Source organism: Microcaecilia unicolor, chromosome 11 (assembly GCF_901765095.1).
Source record: "Microcaecilia unicolor chromosome 11, aMicUni1.1, whole genome shotgun sequence".
Classification (NCBI taxonomy): domain Eukaryota; kingdom Metazoa; phylum Chordata; class Amphibia; order Gymnophiona; family Siphonopidae; genus Microcaecilia; species Microcaecilia unicolor.
The window spans coordinates 128871261-128895527 of NC_044041.1; the positions used below are offsets into that span (position 1 = coordinate 128871261).

Below are 24267 nucleotides of genomic sequence, written 5' to 3' on the forward strand. Positions count from 1 at the left end.
GGTGAGTAAAAATCCATATACAAGCATAGGACTTGCACCAGTCAGGGGGTGGGGGAGGGTGATATGGGTAAAGAAGCAAAACGGCTAAGTCATCAGGAATTGGTTGCACAAAAATACAGCTATAGCTTGTTACACTTATTTTGGTAAAACTGAATCAAACCTCTTTGCAAAGCTGTGTGTGTCATGGCCTCTTCTCTCAACAAAGAGCGACAGACCATGGAGTAAATGATCTGGGCAATAAATTAGACTAGGATAACAGAGTGGAGAATGAAGTGGCAATAGACACTGGGTTCATAAGGGGTTTACATGCCGTAATGAAAGGCATTTAAGTCTAGATTTTGTATCCACTATACTCTCCTCCTTCCCAAAATGGCAAAAGTGGTGGGATGGGAAGCTATACTTGTGGTAGCCCAATTTCCAGATACCTTGTGAGCTTCTCTCTGCTGGCTTGTGCCAAAAAAACAGTCCCACGATGCAGCGATCTCTGAAAGATGTTTCAGAACCAATTAGCTGGGAGCATGTGGAATAACCAGCGTTGCCTGACCCGACCCCCCCCCCCCCCAATAAAAATCTTTGCTACATACACCAGGGCTTTTCATATCATACTTCTCTTCTCCATCTCACTCGACTCTGTCCCTCTCTATCTCTCCCACCTTTCCTTTTTCCTGCCTCCTCCTCTACCCTCATTGCCTGAACTTTGGCATCCTTCTGGTCTTGTTCAACAGAAACCTCTCCATACAAACTTGTTTCCCTCCAGCCTAAGCTTAGCTTCCCCAGTACAGAAAGTGGAAAAAGCTAAATGTGTTGGACTGTTCCTTGAGACTACATCCCATCCCATGTGCCTTCCCATATGATATAAAAAAGGGACCATATATACCGTCAAAGACTTCATGGCCTGCCTACACCTTGAGTAACGTATCTTGTCCTTCTAGGTGCTGCTGGCTCAAATCTTTCAGAAACTCCTTGGCATAGAAGTCCAACACAGCCCTGCACTGCTTTCCACCAGGGTGGGCCAGGATGGCCCCACCTCTTCCTGCGAACAAGCCACATGTCTGCATGTCAGCCCTGGTCATTGTATCCACCATGGCAGCCACAGATGTCTACCTGGCCGAGCAGAACGGGGGTCTGAGGAAGATGGGTGTCTGTATTATGATTGTTGTGGGGGACCTTTGCTTCCTAGCTGTCTTAAGATATGTGGCGGTGTGGGTGGGGGCAGAAGTAAAGACTGCCAGGCGGGGCTATGCCATGATTCTCTGGTTCCTCTTTGTCTTTGTACTGGAGATCAAGTTATACTTTATCTACCAGAACTACAAGGCAGAGCGGCGTACACCAGACCCGCTAGCCCGCAAAACACTTACCCTCCTAATCTCCATCTGCATCCCATCCCTCTATGTTATCTTGGTGGCCACAGACCACATGGAGTATGTACGGGCTTTCCGCAAGAAGGAGGACTTAAGGAACCGCCTCTTTTGGGTGGTCATTGACCTCCTAGATGTCTTGGAAATCCAAGCCAATCTCTGGGAGCTGCAGAGAAAAGGGATCCCCCTGTGGGTGGAAGGGCTGATATTCTTCTACTGCTACAGTTTGCTCCTGGTCCTTCCATGTGTTTCTCTGAGTGAAATTAGCATGCAGGGGGAGCAGATCGCCCCCCACAAAATGATGCTCTATCCCATCCTCAGCCTGGTAACTATCAACTTGGTCACACTCTTTATCCGAGGTGGAAATATGCTTCTCTACCATGACCAGAGGGTCTCTGCAGTCTTCATGGGGAAGAACATCTTGGCTATTGCCATCAAGACCTGCACAGTGCTCCAATACCAGAGCCACCCAGTTAATGACGGTTCAGCAGACACACGTCAGGTCTGTCTGTTGGGTGAAGAGGCCTTGCAAACACCAGTACCTGCGGCCCAACATCACAAGTTATTCCACAGTATAGCAGGTGCAGGGACTGCAGGAGAGCCCACAGAGCCCTCTCATTTACAGGAAATCCAGAGGAATAACCCCACCAATAACCAAGGCGAGGAGATGGTGACCTAGGTTCTGCACTGTCCTTTGCTGCAAGGTTGGTACTCCCTATGGCCAATTCCTTCCAATAAAACAAACTACAAATAAAGTGCTAATGGTGTAAGGGGTACAATCAGATAAAGTTAAAAAATTCCAACATAAAATCAAACAGATCTGCTAAATCCATCTATTGCCAGAAACTCCCAAGATGAAGCTCTGGATACCATAAACTAACCTCTGACAGAAAGAGGAACTGGAGCAGACCTGATGACGTTACAGGCATGCCTTCTGTGCTGGCTGGCAAATAATGTTGTCATCAGTATATGACTGTCATTTTAAAAGGAATATTCTGACAGATGTAATGCATTGGATTACACTTATAACTTTTTGAAATTGTATTCACTCTTTAAAACAAGAGGATTTCTCTTTCAGGGAGATCCTAATTAAATGTCTTCTAATCTGTTTTGCTTAATGAAATGCACTTAAGATATAAAAGTTGCTGCATTTGTTTCACAGCAGGATGTCATTTGGACGCTAGCAGGAACTATAGCAAGCATGAGAGTCTAAACCAAGAAAGCTGGGAAAATCCACACCAGGGGGCTGATGTAATAAAGTGCATTTGCACACAATGTTGGGTGCTATCATGGGCACCCTGTGATAAAACAAGTTCCACATGACCTAACTGGACAAAGACTCGGGTAGATATCGATGCACAGCTCTTTTAAATCACATGGCAATGAAGGTCTTTATTTAAAACATATGAAGAAAGTGTACAGAAGATCCATAGACTGATTGCTGGGTTTTCTAAAGCTGGGGCTTTAGCACAAGGTCTGAGGAGGAGTAAAGGTCTTCAGTCAGTGTTAGTGAGGATTTCATGCCTGTTTCTTCTCTTTACTACAAGCATAAAAGACAGATAAATTTTTCCTGGCTTCACAGTATGGGATGGGTCTACAAAAAAGGGCAGGAATGAGGTGCTGAGAGGGAGGTGTGCTGGAACTAAGAGTTATGTGTTGCACTGTTCACAAATGCAACACAATATTGTTGGTACTGCAAAACTGCATCAGTACTTGGGGTTGCATGCACACACAAACACATCTGTGCATGTGCTGAAATGCTATTCTGTGCATAAATATTTCTATTTTAAAAACTGCACGCACATAAATACTGGTATTTTTAAAACTGCATGCACAGAATAGTACTCTTGCATGGGTGTATAAGCACATGCAACTCTGAGTGCCGATACAATTTTTTAATGCACAAAATGGTAAAATTATGCCTTACCTGCTGATAATTTTCTTTCCTTTAGTAGCAGCAGATGAATCCAAGAACTGGTGGGTTGTGTTCATCTACCAGCAGGTAGAGATAGAGATTACAAAGCTGAAGGCAGTGATACCAGATGGCCAGCTCCTCCTTCACCTCAGTACATGTCTCATCACTCATCACAAGAAACCAGGAAGCCTTCCTCACCAAACATACAAAACAGAAACTTGTCAGTCTGACTTAACAGAAACCACAACTGCGATGGAGTCCTCTTCAGTGGTTTCTGTTCTGTTTCTTCTTCTCCTTTTTTTTTTTTTTTGAAACTAAAGACCAGGACAAGAACAGTCAGGCAAAACAAGTACGGCTGACAAAGGACAGGATCCTGGATTCATCTGCCGCTACTAACGGAAAGAAAAGTATCAGCAGGTAAGGCATAATTTTACCTTCCTTAGCGTATGCAGCAGATGAATCCAAGAACTGGTGGGATGTACCAAAGCAATCCCTAAGTAGGGTTGGAAGTCGCCGCTCCCCAAGACAGAACCACCGCTGCAAAGGCAGCATCTGAATAGTGAAAGCACACCTGTTCTGCCCAAGAGGTAGATAGTAATCTTGTGAAACGAGCCTGCAATGCCACCAGCAGGACACAACCTTTCCAAAAAATCCACAAAGTACCTGCAATCCAATGAGAAAAAAATCAGATCAGACCAGACCAGAGGCTGCCGTCCCAGGGCAAGAACCATCAACAAAGAGAGAAGATCTTAACGCTGAAAAACATGCAACATCTGCGAATACCGGAGAACCCTCTGAACATCCAGAAGACGAAGAGCCGTGTACTCCACGTGAAAATCCCCCTCCCGAAAGGAGGGAAGAAAGAGAGGCTGAAAAAGACAAGCCAAACCACAGCCGGAAAGAAAAGAAGGAACCAAAAGTAAGGTCACTCCAGACTCACCAAATTGCAGAAAAAACAGCTTGGCATGGCTGCGCTAAAAATTCAGACACTCTGCATGCCGAAGAATTGGCGACCAAGAACACTGCTTGTAAGTTCCTAAGTGAAGCATTCTGCAAAGGAACAAAAGGAATCTGAAGCAATGCTCAGTAGACATAAAGCCCCAAGCTACACTAGGAGAATACGAACAAGGTTTCAGGGTGAACAAGGTCGTAGCAGTGGAGGACCAAAGCACTCTGAAAGAAATGCACCACCTCCAAATGCAAGGTCAGGCCCTTCTGCAACCCATCCTACAGAAAGAACTCAATCGCTGAGTAACAGATGCCCGCAATGAAGACCACCACCTGCTGGAGATAGAGATGTACTGAGGTGAAGGAGAAGCTGGCCGTCTGGTATCACTGCCTTCAGCTTTGTAATCTCTATCTCCACCTGCTGGTAGATGGACACAACCCACCAGTTCTTGGATTCATCTGATGCATAAACTAAGGAATTAGCTGGTTCTAGCAGAGTCACATATGAACATAGATTGGGCGTGCTCTGCCATGTTAGCTTGTATTTTTCTGCGCACATTCATTTGCATACCATTTGATTACTGCACTGGGTGCAAACTCTTTTTTACACAGGCATTGGGAAGCCCTGTGCTAAGTTTTAGCACAGAGCTCTAACTTTCTGCATCAGCCCTCAAACCAGTCATGGCTCTCCTGATATAGACAGCCTTTTATTTTGTTCTATGTTCTTCTTTTTACAATAAATATAAATAAACTTATAGAATCTTTTAATCTCACTGTGTTTTGGTTCTAATCCCTGGTTCTGTCACTGACTCTCTGAGAGAGGCTGGGGTTGAATCATCTCATCTCCCCTATATCTCACTTTACAGGAGTTGTGACAGTCTCAATGTTTCTCACTATTCCCTTTGAAGCTGCCGTACAGGGCAGCCACCAGCAATGTTAGGTGTTCCTTCCTTTCATATTTTATACCTGTTAACTCAAAACAAACAATAAACTTAAACCTTACAATGTGCCTAAGTCAGGGTTTGCTGGGCACGGGACATAGTAGAGTGAAAGCCAGGGCCATATGCTTATTAACATTATTTCTCTACTCATAGAAGGTTGAGAGCATACACAACAATGGATCAGCTTCTTAGTCCCTTTTTTGAAGGATATCTGTTGCCAGGTCTCTTTACACCCATTTATCAGTGATGCAAAACACTTGCCCTCTATGATCTGCCAAATTCTTTTCTACCAATTCAGGGTGTTCACATCTTTCTACTGTGCAGCTATTTGCAGCCTGGCTCCCAAGAAGAAAAAAAATAGCTAAATCCCTCTTATTCAATAAAGATCATGGTCGACATGACAGCATCAGAAGTAACTCCATAGGATTATCAACGCTGTAATCTCTTGTGTGACCTCACAGACTGTCTCCCAGAAGTCAGCAATCTTGACACAGTCCCACTATGCATGTTTAAATATATCCTTTTTCCCCACAGCGTCTCCAACTCATATCTTTAACACTGTGGATATTAGCCAGCTTTGCAGAAGTTAGATACAGAAATATGATTTCTCCTATTATTGAACATATATCACACTGAATGGTTTCTGACCTATTTCTCTTGGGGAAACTCTGCAGCACAAAATTATAAGTCCCAAAAGTGTCAGCTAAGTGCTGTTATCAAGGGAATACTCTAGCTGAATGGACCCAAATGGTTCAGTCTGAGCAAAGAATTTTCAATTGATTTAACTTTTAAAACTGCCCTAGATATTACTAACTTTCCTTTTAAATAAATCTAAATATTCCCAATAATTATAGCAGTTTCTTTCAGTAATATTAAATGCCTCTCCTCACTATCAGAGTTTGGCAGGAACAGAAAGAAAGAAAGAAAAAGAAAGAGAGGTTTCACAGTGCTAATTAAATTTATTAAGCAATAAGCATTAAAATTAAAGAGATTATCAGGTATCTCACCTAAAAGCCAGATAGTTGAGAAGTTTGGGATTTAGAGGTCAGAATTAAACCTTTCCTTTGCAGGAGTTTGCACCTGGTAGGTAGGATCAGGGCCCCTAGATAAAAGACTGTTACTGCAATAAGGAGGAGGGTGGCAAGATATTAAAATCCCCAGGTAGTTTGGAATGAAGGCTGATGGTGCCAGGATTCCAAGTGTTTTGAAATGTGCAGGAAGAGAGTGCTGGGTGGGTAAGCAAGAAATAAATAAATAAATAAATAAATAAAAGGGCTGTAATATAACCTCTCCCCATATCTTGAGTACTGCGAGTTATTCTAGTGAATACATCCAAAAGGACCTTGAAAAGAGAGCGATATCAGCCATACACGAGCCAAATATGTCAAGGACAACGACAAACATTCAAATATCTAGCAGCAGCAAAAGGTAGCATCTTCCACACAGTGAAAAGCTCAGGACAAAGGGTCATAAATGAAGCTGAAGGGAAGAAGCCTGAAAAGAAGTATGAGAAAATAGCAAGAGAGAGGTAAACACCCGGACCAGACTTCTAGAGGTGCTTAAAGGAGAAAAACAATGTCAGAACACAATACAGGTTGACCCAAAGGGACATAAAAGGCAGAAAGAGGGGGATGAACACAAATCAAAACAGCACAATTGGACACACACAAATAAGCATCTGAGTCATCCACTCTGCCCCTTATCTGCCCACATCTTTTATGGGGTACAAAAGAACAGTTTTTCCTAATAAGAGATACCCTCTTTCATATGAGAGACAAGGGCACTTCAAATGTAATCATTTGGCATACTGCCATTTACAGAATACATCAAGGCAGTTTACAAATATGTATTTATTTAAATTCCATATACCAGATGTTGGTCAAAAGCCCTTCAGTGGGTTACAAAAAAAATATGATACCATCTATAACCAAACAGTAACAAATAATAGCAATCTAAAACAAATAATGACAACAAAAATATCTACATAACAAAAAATTTCTGCCATAAAACTGACAACATAGCACAATATATTCATTAAAATACACAGAAAAAGAATCCCTTATCCCAAAATTGGCTTAACTAAAAGCCTGAATAAAAAGCTGTGCTTTTATTTGCTTTTTAAAGTTTAGGTAGAATGATTCTAAGCTACGACTGAAAGGAAGAAATTCCATTGCTTAGGAGCACAGCATTGAAAAGCTGCATACCCAGTAATCTAATATCCGATATCTTGGGACATGCAAAGAAGCCTGTTAGGATCACCATTTCATCCCTCGCCTTACGCAACAGACTCCCCTGAACCGTTCCTGGAGGTAAGGGCTGCCATGGAAGGAAGCCAAAAGGGTTAGAAAAAATGTTGCCTGATGAGGAGGGGGATTTAAAAATAGCTCTTCGTATGGATGGGCCCTGTTTGAGGTGGGATGGTAAGTAAAAATGTTTGGGGGAGAGAAAATAAATGTTGCCTACTTGGGAATAGGATCTATTTTTCTTCTGTTCACTGATCATGAGCATCCGAAGGGAGTGAATTCGCATCTTGTATAGGGACCATGGCAGGATTGAATGCTCTTCTCCTAAATCTCTATGTAATTATGTTTTAGGCTTTTTAATATTGTACACGTTAGTTTAACATGCATCAACTGGCATTTCACAGTCAAGTGGTCAGTGGCCAATGACTAGCAAATATGACAGCTTTGTGAAATTTGATCTGATGTACCACAAGGATCAAGCAAGCTTGAAAATGTGCCCCAAAATAAAAAAAAACCAAAAGGTTGAGAAGTCATGCTTTAGAGGACAATCAGCTGCTTACTACTATTTTTTCCCTGTTGACTAACCACCCTCAGCTTGAAAAGGACCAAGCAATGTACTGACCAACTAAGAGGCAGAACCTCCACTGAAATTTCATTTACAACATTCATACCAGAAACAAAGACCACACTAAGCATGTGCCCTCAGATGTCAGCATGTCACTTCAAAAAAATCCCAAGTCTGCTAATGCAGTACTAAAATCTCCTCCATAATTCACAATACCATTATCCCTCAGCAAATTAAAATCTCATAGGACCAACAGGCTCGTCACCTTTAAACTGATCTAACGCCACCTGAGTGGCTGGTTCATCAACTTTTGGCTCCCTACAGACAATCAATTATTAACCAGATAAATCAGGGACAGATGATCACATAGCCAGACATTCAAAACTCTCCACAGAGTATAAATCATGGACAGATAGGTTTAGGTGTTCATTCAAACATAATAGCCACATGTCCCCTCCTCCTTAAAAACAATAACCACGTGTCCCCTCCTCTCAAGTCTTGGCTGCAAAGCATATTGAAAACTAGCTGGACAGCACTGAGTAATAGATACAGTTAACCTTTCCCAGATCCAGATTTCAGTCAAATATAAGATATCTAATTTCTCCGCAATAAGATCACAAATAACATCTGCTTTATTGTTAACTGAGCATACATTTACCAGGCTAATCAACAATAGCAGTGTACATGTTATAGAACACTAGTAAAAGAGGCCCATTTCTGAGCAAATGAAACGGGCGCTAGGAAGGTTTTCGTCAGCAACACCCCCCCCCCCCCCGCCAACCCCTTCATTGTTGTGGCATTGCTCCGCCCTCAACGTCATGATGTTTGACGCGAGGGCGGGGCCCATAGCGATTTCCCACCCCCCCGCCTCCCTCCCTGCCTACCCCTTGGTTGTTCTGCCATTGCTCCGCCCTCGAGGGCGGGGCCCCCTAGCGATTTTGGTGGCTTCACCACCACGAACCTTCGAACCTTTTTGAAGGAAGTCAGGGTTTGGCTTCGCTGATGTCTTCAGAACGTTGAGGGTGAGTTTTATATATATATAGATTATTGGAGAGTTCAAAGTCATCTGACCTGGCACCATCTACTCCCCAGCTGACCCCAGTAGGAAGACAAATATCCTCTATATACATCATCCACCAAGAAATTAGCAGTTGGCAATCAGGAATGTAACCAAACCTCAGACTGTACTCATGTCGTATGAACAGTCTGCTCAATGGGATATGGTGCCCTAAGCCAATTTTTGTTTTTGCACTCTCATCTTGGAGTCAATCTTGCAGTATGAACTGTGCAGATGTCAGAGCACATACCGTACGAATGGGCCTCACATCAGAAGGAAGCTGGTGATGTAACTCAATTGCCATTTCTTACCCAGTTTTTGGACTTAAAGTATTACACACATTAAGATCCTAGAGCTCCTCTCACTCTTTAAAGAAACACTTTCTCAGCTTCCAGTACTGCTGCCATATTCTCCCTCTCTGTCTGTACATGTGCAGATTCTGCACCCTCCAGATAACAGAATCCCTCACTGTGGTTACACATGGAAAATAGAGACCATCATCTTAGTAAAGAATAAAAGACTGTAAATTAGGAAGAAATATGCAGACAAAATAATTAAATTGAAAACCCAAGAAACTAGACTCTAAGAACTAGAAAACTGAAGAAAGAGAATTCAGACATACACATTTCGTTTCATCATGCTCCATTTTTCTCACCTGCCCTTTAACAGATTCCAAGTTTATTTAAATTTGATATACCGCCCATTGGAATGACTCTCTAGAGCAGTTTACAATAAAATTTATAAAAACAAGAAAGGAACACCATAATTAAAATAGAAAACAACAATGAATCAAACATGTTTAGAAAAAAAAAACACAACACATTTCACAATCACTGAAAATCATATCTGGTGCCAGTTAATCTGGTCCAAACAAGCAGGCCAACAAATGTTAAATGAGTACGCTATAACCCAAATGCATCCTGAAACAGGTGAGATTTCAATGACCTCTTAAAAATACTAAAGGACCCTCCAAGCGCAGGTATAATGGCAATGTGTTCTAGATTTCATTCCTCCTTCTCCTCTCTCCTTTTACCTTTCACCTACCTACTAACTCCAGTTCTCTTACACTTGCCTAGTCCTCCCATTCCCCACCTCTGTCTCAACCCCAGCTCAGCCTCATCTACTCTCACTAGCTATGGCTCCTCTCCTGTCACTTATCCTCTGTACACAGCCAGTTCCTTTCTTGTGCCTTACACCTGATCCAGGCTCTCATTCCCTCTTTTATCTTCCCCATTTCCATTCTCTCACCATCTTCAAGGACCTCTTCCCTTCCTTCATCTTTCATCCCTATCACTCCTCTATTTCATCTGCTCCCAAACCCTCTCCAAAACATCTAAACCTTTCAAACCGTATCGACTCCACATGTTTCTGCATCGAGTCTTAGAGTCCTTTTCAAATTTCCCACCCAATCACCTAGTCCCTTATTGCTCTCCTAATTCCTATTTAACTTCTTTGTGGCCCTTTTACTAAGTGGTTACCTGCATTTGCTAAGCAATTTTTTTTTTAGGAGGCGGTGTGTCAGGGGTAGAGAATGGGCATGGCTGTGATAATCAGCTAGAATACTGACATTACTGCTGCGCTAACTGGTTAGCGAGTCCATAACGCAGGAGCACCTAGTGCCTCCTAAATAGGAGGCAATAAGTGCTCCAAAGGTGATTTTTTTTTAATGGTGCATACTAATGCTAACTTTAATGCACAGCCATAAATAGAATTTTAAAAAAAATCTTTTTGGTGGCCATAGTAGAAATGGGCTTACTGTATGGGAAAAGCTTGCACAAGGATGTTGTGATAGAACAGTGTTTTTTAAGACTGTAAACTGCCTAAATTAATTCTGAAGTGCATTTCTCTAGTTTGGCCAGCAGGTGGCGCATGTTTTATGTTAAAGCTGTTATAGAAAAGTGAATGACCTCTCTTTGGGTCAGATGCACTAAACGAGCCAGCAACGTGGTTTTTAAACTGGTTCTAGCCAGTTTAGCGCACAAGTAGTAAACCGGGACACACACAAAAGGGTCCTCCGAGCCATTTTCCCATCACAGTAGCAGCTAACGAAAACGGAATGCAAATGAGCTAATTATTATAATGTGAATGCGATGCAATGCACTACCGTTTCTGACCCCATGCACAAAAGCAGTCCCTACCTTTACCGTGGAAATTTTAGTGTGAGGTGTGGACCTGCCGGTTCTTCATTATTGCAAGTAGAAGGGGAGAAACAAGGTGGGGAAGATGGAGCACCAAAAAAAAAAAAAAAAAAAAAACTAGTATAACAGCTTACACGCAGCTTCTTTGCGTGTATGAAAGCTGTGCCCCATATGTTTCTTTTTCAAATTACATTTACTGGCAAGAAATTGGGGGAGGGGGGGGGGAGGGGGAGTACTGAAATGTAAAGCATAAAAGTAATGGTGACTTACCAAAAAATGCAAGGAAGATAAGGGTCCATCAAAGAAGCAGCGTCTGTGGGACACAGGCTTGGTTCCACCCCCAGCTGTTCCTGCTGCTTCCTTCTATTGACCGGCTGACATCCTAGAGCGCCCATCTTCCTGAAGATGGGCTCTCATTGGCTGGCTGCTGTCCCAACTCCTCCTCCCTGCACGGCTTCCCTGATGACATCACTTTAGAGCTGTGAACTGATTGAATCCGAAGTTCCTGGTGTCCCCCTCCACAGAGAGGGGCTAACTCAATTGGACAGCATCAGCCTGGGATGTCCCGCCCACTCATTGCTGGAGGGGGACACCAGGAAGTTCGGATCCAATCACTTCACAGCTCTAAAGTGATGTCATCAGGGAAGTCCTACAGGGAGGAGGAGTTGGGACAGCAGCCAGCCAATGAGAGTCCATCTTCAGGGAGATGGGCGTTCTAGGATGTCAGCCGGCCAATAGAAGGAAGCAGCAGGAACAGCTGGGGGTGGAACCAAGCTCTGATGCTGCTGATTCCTCACAGAAGTGCGGAGAAAAGCAGAGCGAGGTTTTTCTCACTTTTTCCCAGCAGCTGGATGCAGGGAGCTGCAATACAGGTATGCCCATCCAAAAAAAAAAAAAGCGTTTTTGTGTCTGCCAAAAAACAAAAAAAGAGTAAATCTACTGCTATCATAGACGCAGCTTGTCTGCGTGTATGAGAGCCGTCTGTAGCATGCACAGAGCAGCCACGCATAGAAATTGACTGTTCTGCGCATGCTCAGCTCACCAACTTGCTTCCCTATCGCATGCAAATGAGCTGGGTCACAAAAGCAACGAGCAGCTCATTTGCATGCGATTTTCTTAGTGAATCCCTCTGTGTTTCTAAATCGGTAAATTTTTACCAATTTCGAAAAGCAGACAGATCGTTAACGGGACCTTTGTGCATCTGGCTCTAAGTTTCACTCAGTGAAGAAGTGAATCTACAGTACTGTGAGCAGTATACTTTTAAAACTTGTTGGGCTCTGATGGGCCCAGGAGCTCCTTTCTTTTGAACTATACTGTTTTTTCCCCCCAGTTTCAGCCCAGGAGAAGAAAGAGAAAGCTCTTTGCTGAAGTCCTGTGAAAAAAAAGTTACATTTGATAACTGGTGAGCAGTTATAAGTCCTGATCTCCCCAGGTACTTTTTAGAAAGTAAACAAATGTTAAGTTAGTGATATAATTGATCCATATTTCAGTTACCTGCTATTGTTTACTGATTGCACATTTTTTGTTCATTATTCAATATATTTTTATGACAATAAACAATTGTTTATTGCCTCTGCCTGTTTGAACTGGTGGGTTTGTGAGTGCTTTCTGGGAACTGTGGGACCACTAGGAGTGTGGTCCTAGTAACTTAAATCACTGGGGATAATTTGAGAGTGGGAGACTCGCCCAGAGGCTTTTGTGACCCAGTCAGTGGGAGGAAGGTGCTAGTGTAAAGCACAAGCAGCAGGTGGAGGCAGACCTGAGCTGTGCTGGGGACAGACGGGTAACCCCAGACGAGTGGCTAGGCGTTTCATGACAGATGAACTAAGCCAATCTTTTAAGCAAAACTTAGTAAAAACATCCCTTAGTCCCCACTCTTCCAACATACCCAATCCCTAAGTCCCTATGAACACACCCAAATACCCAGCCAATCTTACTCACCTGCCTTTTTCTCCACTTAAGTCACTGCATCCCCATCACATTAGTTTCTGCCCCTCTGCCTCCTTACTTTATTCTTCCTCTTATCCCAGTATTAATCCCTATGCCCTTCTTTCTCCACTTTCCCTTGCATATGCCCTTACTTCTCCCTCCCAACATCAGCCTTCTTCTAGCACCAATCCCAGCAATAGATCTCAGCATGTGCCTCCTTCTAGCCCCAATCTCAGAAATAGCCCCTTTTCCAGTCCCATCATCAGTCCACTTCCTATGCTTTTACATTGTGAGGGGAGCTTGTTCCTTTACTCTTGCCACTGTGCTCTTCCTCTGATGGTCTTGCCACCAGCACTATGGCAGGTTTTAAATGGAAGAGTAGGCACTTCCTGCAGCAGCAACAGTGATTAAGTTGTGTTCTACTATTTGGACTGAGATTACCATAAGTGTAAAATACTGTTCCCTTTATTTTATATGGAAAATTGAACCCAAGCAGGAACTTGAATATAAGAATAAGCCTATAGGGCAGGGGTTGGTAATTCTGGTCCTTGACAGCCCCAGGCAGGTCAGGTTTTCAGGATATCCACATTGGATATGCAAGGAATGCCTCCTTGGTATGTAAATCTCCTGCATATTCTGACCTACACAGGGCTCTTGTGAACCAGAATTGCCTACCACTACTATTGGGCAGGGCTGTGGAGTTGGAAGCAATTTTGGGTGGAGTCAGTCAGTAAAAATGTAATGACTCCGACTGTAGCTTCAACATAAAAACTTTCAACTGTGTATTTCATATTTTCATTTGACAGAAGGGAAAATTAGGTTCTTACCTTGGTAATTTTCTTTCCTTTAGTCACAGCAGATAAATCCATTACGAATGGGTTGTGTCCACCTACCAGCAGGGGGAGATAGAGAACACTGAAAACCATAGTGCCTCCTGGACAGCTAGCTCCATCTGCCTCTCAGTATTTGAAGCTTCCAAAGCAGTGTTACACGGCAAAGTAGAATAACATGAACTTTCCTCACAGCGAACGAAGATCCCAGAACAGGGACAGTAACTCAAAGGAGGAACGAACTCAACCTCCTGTAGTAGACAGAAATCCTGAAGACTGTTTTCCAACTTCTCCCAATGAGGGAACATGTCTGCAGGAAAAACTGAACACAAAACAGAGTCAATCAGGGAGGGATCATGGATTCATCTGTGTGACTAAAGGAAAGAAAATTACCAAGGTAAGAACCTAATTTTCCCTTCCTTGTCATCAGCAGCAGATGAATCCATTACGAATGGGATGTATCAAAGCAATCCCTAGATAGGGCAGGAACAAGCCACACCACGCACAAGCACGTGCTCCAAAAAGCACGTCCCTCCTGGCAGCCACATCCAGCCTGTAATGACGGGCAAAAGAGAGCTTAGAAGCCCAAGTAGCTGCACGACATATCTCTTGAAGAGAGAGTGCTCCCGTTTCAGCCCAAGAGGAGGAAATCGCTCTTGTGGAATGTGCCTTAAAGGTGTCAGACGGAGGCCGGCCAGATAGCAGATATGCAGAAAAAATGGCTTCCTTAAGCCAACGGGCTATAGTGGCTTTAGACGCTGGAGACCCTCTGCGAGGACCTGACAACAATACAAAAAGGTGATCAGAGGTCCTGAAAGCATTTAACATCTGCAGATACTGCAACAGAGCCCTGCGCACATCCAGAAGGTGCAACTGCCCAAAGGATTCTGGAAACTCCTCCCTAGTAAAGGAGGGCAGAAAAATAGGCTGGTTTAGGTGAAACACTGAAAGCAGGAAGGAAGGCACAGTACTTACCGTTACTCCGGACTCCGAAAATTGCAGAAATGGGTCTCGACAGGACAGCACCTGGAGTTCAGACACCCGTCTCGCCGATGTGATGGCCACCAAGAAGACTGCCTTTAAAGTCATATCCTTCTCCGAAGCCCGCCACAGCGGCTCGAAGGGCGAACCCTGCAGAGCCTTCAATACCAGCCCCAGGTTCCAAGCCGGACAAGGTGCCCGCATGGGAGGACGGAGCCGAAGCACCCCTCTAAGAAACCGTGCAATGTCTGGATGCGCAGCTAAGGAGAGGCCAGCGACCTTCCCTCGAAAGCATGCCAATGCTGCCACTTGCACCCGTAGGGAATTATAGGCCAAGCCTTTTTGTACACCATCCTTCAAAAAGTCAAGAATCAGCGAGACAGAAGCCCGCATGGGTGTGATCGCCTTTGGAACACACCAAGCCTCAAACTGGTGCCAAATCCAGGCATACGCAACGGAAGTGGACAGCTTGCAGGCCTGCAAGAGAGTGGAGATGACCTTGTTAGAATAGCCCTTGTCTCTCAATTGCACCCTCTAAATAGCCATGCCGTAAGACCAAAGCGGCAGGGATCCTCCATGGTTGCCGGGCCCTGCGTCAACAGGTTCGGGACCAGAGGCAAAGGAAGAGGAGCCTCCACCAGCATCCGCGGAGGTCTGTATATCAGGGCCGCCTGGGCCAATCCGGGGCAATGAGAATCACCACTCCCTGGTGCAGCCGAATTCGCAGGAGTACTCGCCCTATGAAGGGCCAAGGCGGGAACACATATAGGAGGCCCAGAGACCAGGGTTGAGCCAAGGCATCCAACCCCGCCGAGCGAGGATCTCTCCGTCTGCTGTAAAAGCACGGGACTTTGGCATTTGTGCTTGACACCATCAGATCCGCTACGGGCGTTCCCCATTTGGCACAGAGTTGAAGGAACACTTCATCTGCCAACTCCCACTCTGCTGGGTTGATGTGGTGTCTGCTTAGATAATCGGCTTGCACGTTGCTCTGACCTGCAATATGAGCTGCTGACAGGAACTGTAGATGCAGCTCGGCCCAGTGGCAAATCTGAGCGGCCTGCATGGCCAGTGCTCTGCACTGCATTCTGCCTTGACGATTTATGTAGGCCATTGCCGTCATATTGTCCGACAGCACTCTGACAGCCAATCCCTCCAAGGTCAATTGAAAGGCCAGCAGCGCCTGGAAAATTACTTTTAACTCCAAGCGATTGATGGACCACTTCGATTCTTCGAGTGTCCACAGACCCTGGGCATGCCTCTCCTGGCAATGAGCTCCCCAGCCCTTCAGGCTGGCATCGGTTACCACCAGGCACCAGTCGGGGAGCACTAACGGCATTCCTCGCCACAGCTTGCTGTCTGAGAGCCACCACTCCATGCTGTGTCGGGCCGCAGGGAGCCAACTGAGTCTGCATTGATAATCCTGGGAAAGGGGAGACCAACACTGTAGCAGAGAACACTGCAGCGGTCTCGTGTGTGCTCTCGCCCAAGGCACCACTTCTAGGGTGGCCGTCATCGACCCCAAGAGCTGGACAATGTCCCAAGCTCGCAGGCGAGGCATCCTCAGGAGCAGACGGACCTGGGTCTGAAGCTTGCACCTCCTTTGCTCGGGTAAAAAAACCAACCCTGAGGCCCTGTTGAACCCAACCCCCAAATACTCTAGAGATTGAGAGGGGGGTCAGGTGACGTTTGGGTATATTGACGACCCAGCCCAGAGATTGCAGTACTGAGACCACTCTGGCTGTTACATGACGACTCTTCTGCAGAGTCCGCTCTGATGAGCCAGTCGTCGAGGTACGGGTGAACCCGGATACCCTCTCGCCTGAAAAAGGCAGCTACTACCACCATTACCTTGTAAAAGGTTTGGGGAGCTGTGGCGAGGCCAAAAGGCAAGGCCCGAAACTGAAAGTGTTTTCCCAACACCACAAACCGGAGAAACCGTGGGTGTGGGGGCCAAATAGGGATGTGCAAGTAAGCTTCTTTCAAGTCCAGAGACATGAGAAACTCTCCTGGCTGTACTGCTGCAATGATGGAGCGCAGGGTTTCCATGTGGAAATGCCGTACTTTGAGTGACTCGTTGACTTTCTTCAAGTCGAGAATGGGCCGAAAAGACCCGCCTTTTCGCGGCACCACAAAATAAATGGAGTAACGACCGCAGCCGCATTCGGCGGGAGGCATGGGGATCACCGCTCCCAGGTGCAACAAGCCTTGCAAGTTGTCCTCTACCGCCGCCCGTTTGACGGCAGTGCCGCATCGGGACTCCAAAAACACATCTCTCACCGGGGCAGTTAAGTCCAATTTAACTGTCTCTGATCAGGTCCAAAACCCACTGATCTGAGGTAATCTTGACCCACTCCTCTAGAAAGAGGGAAAGACGTCCTCCAACTGCAGGAGTGGGCCGGCGCACCATCATTGAGAGGGTCGCCCATGAACTCCTGGCCTTGAACAGGCCGCTGCGGAGCGTTTGTCCGAGCGAAAGGAGTTCCTCTGCTGAAAACGGGCACACGAAGTAAACCCAGCAGAACACTCCGGGCGGTACCTTCTAGCTTCACGGAAGCAAGGTCTGGAAGAGGAGGGAACCGCCTGACTCTTAGAAGGCCACGGCCTATCCTCAGGTAACCGCTGGGGTTGGGATTTTCCACCGCGCAGAGCTGCCCAGCACTTATTTCTGACGCCTTGCAGTCCCTCTCTATTGAAGATCCTGCGCTTGGCGAAGCCTCCTCTGGTAATCCGAGGATGGCAAATACTAAGAAGCCTGCTCGAGCCTTTCCTTTGCATGACTCCATCCAAGAGCTCCTCACCAAATAGGAGAAGGCCCTGGAAGGGCAACTTCACCAACCTTTGCTTAGAGGCCATGTCAGCCGCCCAATGCCGTAGCCATAGAAGGCGGCGAGTGGCCATCGCCACAGACATCTGTTTAGCCGAGGCTCTGACCAGATCATAAAGGGTGTCAGCCAAAAATGACAAGGCCGACTTCATCCACGGTGCCACCTCCACAAGGGGCTCCGCTCCATCCCCGGGCTGTTCCACTGCCTGTTGCAACCAAGCGAGGCAGGCTCAAGCAGCATAACAACTGCACACCAACGCCCGTAAGGCTAGGCCTGAAATTTCAAAGGACCGTTTCATTGCTGATTCCAGCCGTCGGTCCTGCATGTCCTTCAGGGCGACCCCTCCCTCTACTGGAAGGGTAGTCTTCTTCGTCACAGTCGTGACTAGGGCATCTACTTTAGGCATGGCCAAGCGTGCCCTCACTAAGAGGGTATAAGTGCCCCATTGCCCTGGCAACTTTCAAAGGCCCCTCGGGGTCAGCCCATTGAGCCGAAATAAGCTCTTGGATGGAGTCATGCAAAGGAAAGGCTCGAGCAGGCTTCTTAGTACTTGCCATCCTCGGATTAGCAGAAGAGGCCTCACCAAGCGCAGGATCTTCGATAGAGAGGGACTGCAAGGCGTCAGAAATAAGCGCTGGCAGCTCCTCGCAGTGGAAAATCCTAACCGCGGTGGGATCATCTGGATCCAGTGGCAATCCGGCACCTTCCTCTGGCTCCTCAGACCACGAAGGCCTACCAGACCCCTCAGAATCCCCACAGCCCGACCATGGGGGGGGGGAGGAAGGGGGGTGCGCCACTCTTAGAAGGGAATTTACCCTTCTAAACTTGTCAAGCGGCCAACTGTCTGGGGAAAGAACGCCTGACGGCAATCCCGGGCCGGCCTCCACTGGAGGGGAACCAGGTAGCAATGCAGTCAGACACCTGTGGCAGAGCCCTCTTTAACATGAACGCTTTATGTAAAAGCAACACAAACTCAGGGGAGAAAGGCTCACCCTGGTCTCCCGGTTCCAATCCGGGGCAAGCAGCTCCTCTGGTAGCCTCCATCTGAGACTCCCCTCCGGCCTCAGACCCATCCGCTCCTGCGGGAGTCGGGCCATGCGGCGCATCCAAGATGGCGCCTGCTGCCAGCTCCACCAAGCGGGAAAAGACATTGCTCACCATGTTCGAGCCGGCACTGACGTCTGAAGAGCACGATTTACAGAGCCCCGCTGCTGATCTGCGCTTGCCACAACGTGAACAGCACTTAACAACCTCCACAGCCATCGCCGAAAATGGCGGAAAATTTCAAAACGGCGGATTCGCGCCAAAAACGCCCCGATCGCAGGCCCTCCCCGGAGGAGCTACAAGACGTTCTTACCTCACCCGACCGAGTCCCAAAGCTCCGGTCACGCTGCACAAACAGAAGATAGCCTCAGAATCACAGCACTAACAAGCGCGTCACCTTTTTTTTTTTTTAACGCTGTGAGGAAAGTTAGAGGCAACAGCTACAGAGGCACTCCGGAGGTCCAGAAGAGTGGGAAAGGCAGGGAAAGGCCGAACCAATGTGCCTGCATCCACATAGAAGAGAGTAGGAAAGGCAGAGACAGGGCAAACCTATATGCCTGCATCCACATAGGGAGAAGGGGAAGGCAGGGAAAGGGCTAACCTATGTGCCTTTAAAGTGGAGCTGCAATAGCCACAACACCCCTGCTACAACTGGCAAAAGCACAGGAGCCACCCCAGGCAGATTCTTGAAGGAGCTGAATAAGCTGCGTCCAACCCTGCTGGGAGATAGAGAATACTGAGAGGCAGATGGAGCTAGCCGTCCAGGAGGCACTATGGATTTCAGTGTTCTCAATCTCACCCTGTTGGTAGGTGGACACAACCCATTCATAATGGATTCTTCTGCTGCTGATGACAAGCAATTTGTTTTTTTCAAGTTCTTTGTTCAAACTGCAAATAAATATATTTGTGGTCTACTAGTCCCAATTTTGTACATAAAGACATATCCTAAGTTTCTGTAATTAATCACATTTTTCTTTGATTTATTGTACACAGGAGGAGTCTGATTCAGAGTTGGGGGTTAAAGTTTTGGTATACCAACTCCACAGCCCTGCTATAAGGTAGGGACCCCACAGCATCCCTGCTGTGTGTTTCCACATGGAAATGGTTTTAACTTGCAATTATTCCACCTCCCTTCTCTCTGAACTCCAGAACAAAGATAATAATGAAACAGAAAATACCAAAACAAAAACCACCTTAAAAGGTGGGCAAGATGCAATCTTCCACTAGTGCTACCTCTGGTAGCCCCCCCTCAAAATTCACAGATATGAACATATCACAGGATTGTCAATGAGAAGAAGTAGTATGACTTTAGCCCAGCAGCACACATAACCTTCACAAAAAATATATTTTCAAACACCTAAGGGGGAGATTTTAGTGTTACCTGGCCAAGGATGGGTCCCAGCGGAGGGCCTGGAGCTGCCTGCCCTGACCGCACAATAGACCGGATTACACCTTGCACGTCGGCTTTCTTCACTGCCTTTACAGCTCGCGATGCTTTTGACATTTTTCACCTATGGGAGAAAAAAAATTTATAAATATACATATGAAACAATCTTCACACAACACTTGTATTTTTCCACATTCTGCTGTCTGAAAAATATAATTCAAAATGCATTAAACTGTGTAGCTCGATGAAACAAGTTTATAACCTAACTCTACACTTTGTATATGAAGGAACAATTATAGAGATATTCAAAAATGTAATGAAATATAAAAATGCAAAAAGTCTTGATTGCTTAAATCTTTATACTCTTTGTCACAGCAAACCCACATTAGATCAGTTTCCAAAAATTGCTTTAACAAGGTCAATGATACATTAAATGGAGCCCACCTTTGTTCACAGCAGCTGAGCTAATTCAAATAGTTCTGGTTAAAGAACTGAGCTATTTCTATATTAGAAGCGAAGGTCTAAAAACACCAAACATGGTACTGCTCAAATACCTCAAAAATGAAGCCATTTAAAGGTACAGATTGGGAAAACGCTACAAAAATAAAATTAGGTCCATGTACCTCAGCCTTCTTGGCCAGTCTGGAGCTACAAAAATTACTCAACCTGAATGCTGAGAAATTCACCTATCATCGGCCACAGAGGAAACACATATATTAGGGATGTCTGCAGCCAAGGCTGAAATAGCTAGGGTTACCATATGTCCAGATTTACCAGGCATGTCCTCTTTTTGAGGACATGTCCGGGCAACCGAGCGGGTTTTGCCAATCTGCCCGTTTGTCCGGATTTCTGGACAAATGGGCAGGCTGGTGGGCGGCCCAGACAAACAGGCAGATTGCTAGCCTCCCCTCCCTTACTACTGCACTGGTGGTCTAGTGACCTCTTCTGCCTTCAGGGCAGGAAAGAGCCCCCTCTTTCCTGCCCGGAGCGCTGCCCTGCATGCATCCTTCCTATTCGTGATCTCGGCACCGATTCAAAATGGCCACCGAGAGTTGAAGTGTCCTTGCGAGACTTCAACTCTCGGCAGCCATTTTGAATGGTGGTGCTCTTTCCTGCCCCGAAGAGGTCACTAGACCACCAGGGCAGTAGTAAGGTAAGGGGAGGGGGGTGAAGGGGAGGGGGAGTGACAAGGGGGCGGGGCATGTGTCCTCCTTTTTGAGGGACAAAATATGGTAACCCTAGAAATAGCATGTCTAGGCCAAGCCCTCCAACCCATACTCTTTTAATCTGCTGAAGAACTTGAGAACTTTCACATTGTGTCTTGAGGCCATCAAGTGCAGTACTAGGAGGTCCACTTGACATGATGAGAGAGATTGCTTTCTTGGACAGTTTCCACTCCCCTGGATCCTCCTTAGGTACTGCTGAGATAATCACTGATTGAGTATTCAAGATCCCTGTAATGAGAGCTGCTGAGATTATTGGAACAGGCTTCTCTACCCACTGGAAAAGAAATTGAGCCTAGAGGAGCATTCTTTGTTCCCCCTTGTCTGTTGATATAAGCTACTGCTGTCAGTCACATTGTCTGAAAGAACTCTCACTGGTTTTCCCTGGATAAGATTGGTAAATGCTGTTAGCACTCTGCAAACAACCTTTAGTTCCAGATGATTGATTGGCCACAAGGTCCCGGTGTAGATCCATCATCCTTGAGTCATGTGCTAAAGGCAGTGACAAAGACCCAATCCGGAGTGGCCAGCATCAGTGATTAGTACTATCCACTCTGCAAAGCCCAGGGACATTTCCTGAAGATGGGATGACTGAAGCCACCAATTCATCCTAAGGTTTACTTGGGAGTCCAAAAAATGCAAAATATACTGAGAAATGAGAAACCAGTGACTCAACAGAGATTGCTGAAGTGGCCATATGCATTCTCTGACAGGCTTCTCTTAATATAAAGCTATCTCTACTTCAGGAAGAAGGTGAAAGCTTGGCTCTTCAACCAGGCCTTCTTAAGTCTCACACACACGAAAGGAGTGACACAGACTGCATATACTGCAGAAGGACATGTTTATCCACTCCTACCCTAGCTAAGATAACATTTAATCATTTCTCTGACATCATATGCAACTTTCTTTAAAATTAGTCACCTTATTTTCTAACTCCTCTTACCTATCTATATGTTCCATCTTTGCTTATACCCTACAATATTAAAATGTTCTATTACATATTGTGTTGGCATTGTAAATAGTAGTATACTATGCCATACTTTGAATTATTTGAATAATTTTACTGCTGTAATTGTCTATTCATGTTTGATTTATTCTTACGGTACACCGCCTTGAGTGAATTCTTTCAAAAAAGGCAGTAAATAAATCCTAATAAATAATAAATAAATGTGAGCCCTTGCCCATGAGATCACATCCAAAGAGACTGCCATTGAGCCCATAACCCCAGCCCATGCTTGTGGTTTCCAAAGATTCAAGAAGAGCTGAATATGAGATGGGAGCTTTTATCTCCTTAAAGCTGGAGGCAAAACTTCTCCCCTCTTTGTGTCGAAAAGGACACATAAGCACTCAACAGACAGAGGGGTTCAAGAGATTCTAGGCAAGATTGACTACTCATTCTAACAACTGTAGTCATGGAGTCACTCTTGAAAGACGAAAGACAAAAAGGAGAAGAACCAAACTCCACAAAAGTGAAAACAAGTGGAGGTAGGCGAGACCTCCAAGGAGTAGAGAAAGAATGATGAAACAGAATGTATGCAATAAATGAACCTTTATGGAAATCAATGACCAACATGGCTCTGTTTCAGCAAATGCCTGCATCATGGGTTCTATTGAAACATAAACTAAAAAACGTAATAAATACGTATATAAATACGCTAACATTCACATATACACTGAAATTACATATGATAGAATAAAAGAATACATAAGAAATTAATAAAAAATATATTAAAACATCACTGATTGAACACAAATCAAATACACAAAAAAATCAACAATGAACATTTAGTATACCAATGTACCAAAATTCATATTTATATAACATGAAATAAAAATATAACTGAGGAACAGCAAACCTTAATTCTTTACAGACAAGGTTCATAAAAATGGCTATATATGACACTCACACATATGGTATAACAAAACAAAACATTATGGGCTCATTTTACAAAGAGACACTACCGATTAGCATGTGCTGAATGCGAAGAAGCCCATGGGAATCCATGGGAATTGAACAGGTTTCTCTGCATTCAGCGTGCCACTAATCAGTAGCGCCACTTTGTAAAAAGAGCCCTATATAAGCAGACTAATTTTCAATTAATTAATTTATGTTTAAATACTTTTATTGAGTTTCAACCAAGCAAAACTCTATACAACAAATTGTTGCAAGAAAGATCATGCAGGAACACAATTATAGCCTCTGCTAATGTTTCTTCTTGAACATCCTCAGTTAAATCAGTCCAAGGAAAGGAAGAAATGTAATGATGGGGCTGTATATATGCAAAAATGTGCGAGGATGGGAGTGAAAAAATCACATTGCAGGTCTGTAAAAGATTTTAATTTCCCTTCCTGTTATTACCTGAAATATATATTTAACACCTTTGCGCACCCATTGTGAAAAAACAGTATTCCTCCTACCCGGTGGAAAGGCTGAGTTATCACAAAGTGACAAATAGGGAGTCACCTGAGCAGAGAAGTGACGTCTCTGGCACAGCCACTTCCAAATCGCTCTATGGGTTTTCAATAAAGGATTTTTTTTTTAAGCACTGGAGGGCAATCTACCAGAGCTATGTAAAATATGACTGAAATGCACCTGTGGTATCAAATGTCTTTCCAAAGTAGTTACAGACAATTGTTGGGTACCCCAATACCAATCATTGATGTGACACATGCTGCTAGCCACTGTCCAGTACTTTATGTTCAATAATGCCATTTCCCTATGATGTTTTGGGGTCTGAATCGCTTCCAAACGAGAATTCTTTCCCAACAATAACGCTGTAATAGCTTGGCAGACATTCAATGGTCGTAACTGAAAAACAAAGCCAACAAGGTGCTAACATCATGTTAAACAAATGTATTCTGCCCCACAAAGACAACGGA

The 24267-nt window shown here is 45.0% G+C and overlaps 2 protein-coding genes across 3 annotated transcripts in view; one reads left to right on the forward strand and one right to left on the reverse strand.

Annotated features, from left to right (window-relative positions):
- MRPL11 (mitochondrial ribosomal protein L11) overlaps nt 1-24267 on the reverse strand; it is a 102989-nt gene that overhangs the window by 66609 nt on the left and 12113 nt on the right. For both annotated transcript variants that reach the window (XM_030219783.1, XM_030219784.1), the window contains one exon: nt 20159-20288. In XM_030219783.1, coding sequence (XP_030075643.1) covers nt 20159-20281 — 123 coding nt within the window. In that variant the 5' untranslated portion in view covers nt 20282-20288. The remainder of the gene's footprint in view (nt 1-20158; nt 20289-24267) is intronic.
- On the forward strand, nt 1018-2037 carry LOC115481238 (transmembrane protein 121-like). The gene has a single exon (XM_030220354.1). It carries the CDS (start codon nt 1018-1020, stop codon nt 2035-2037), a length of 1020 nt encoding a protein of 339 aa, XP_030076214.1.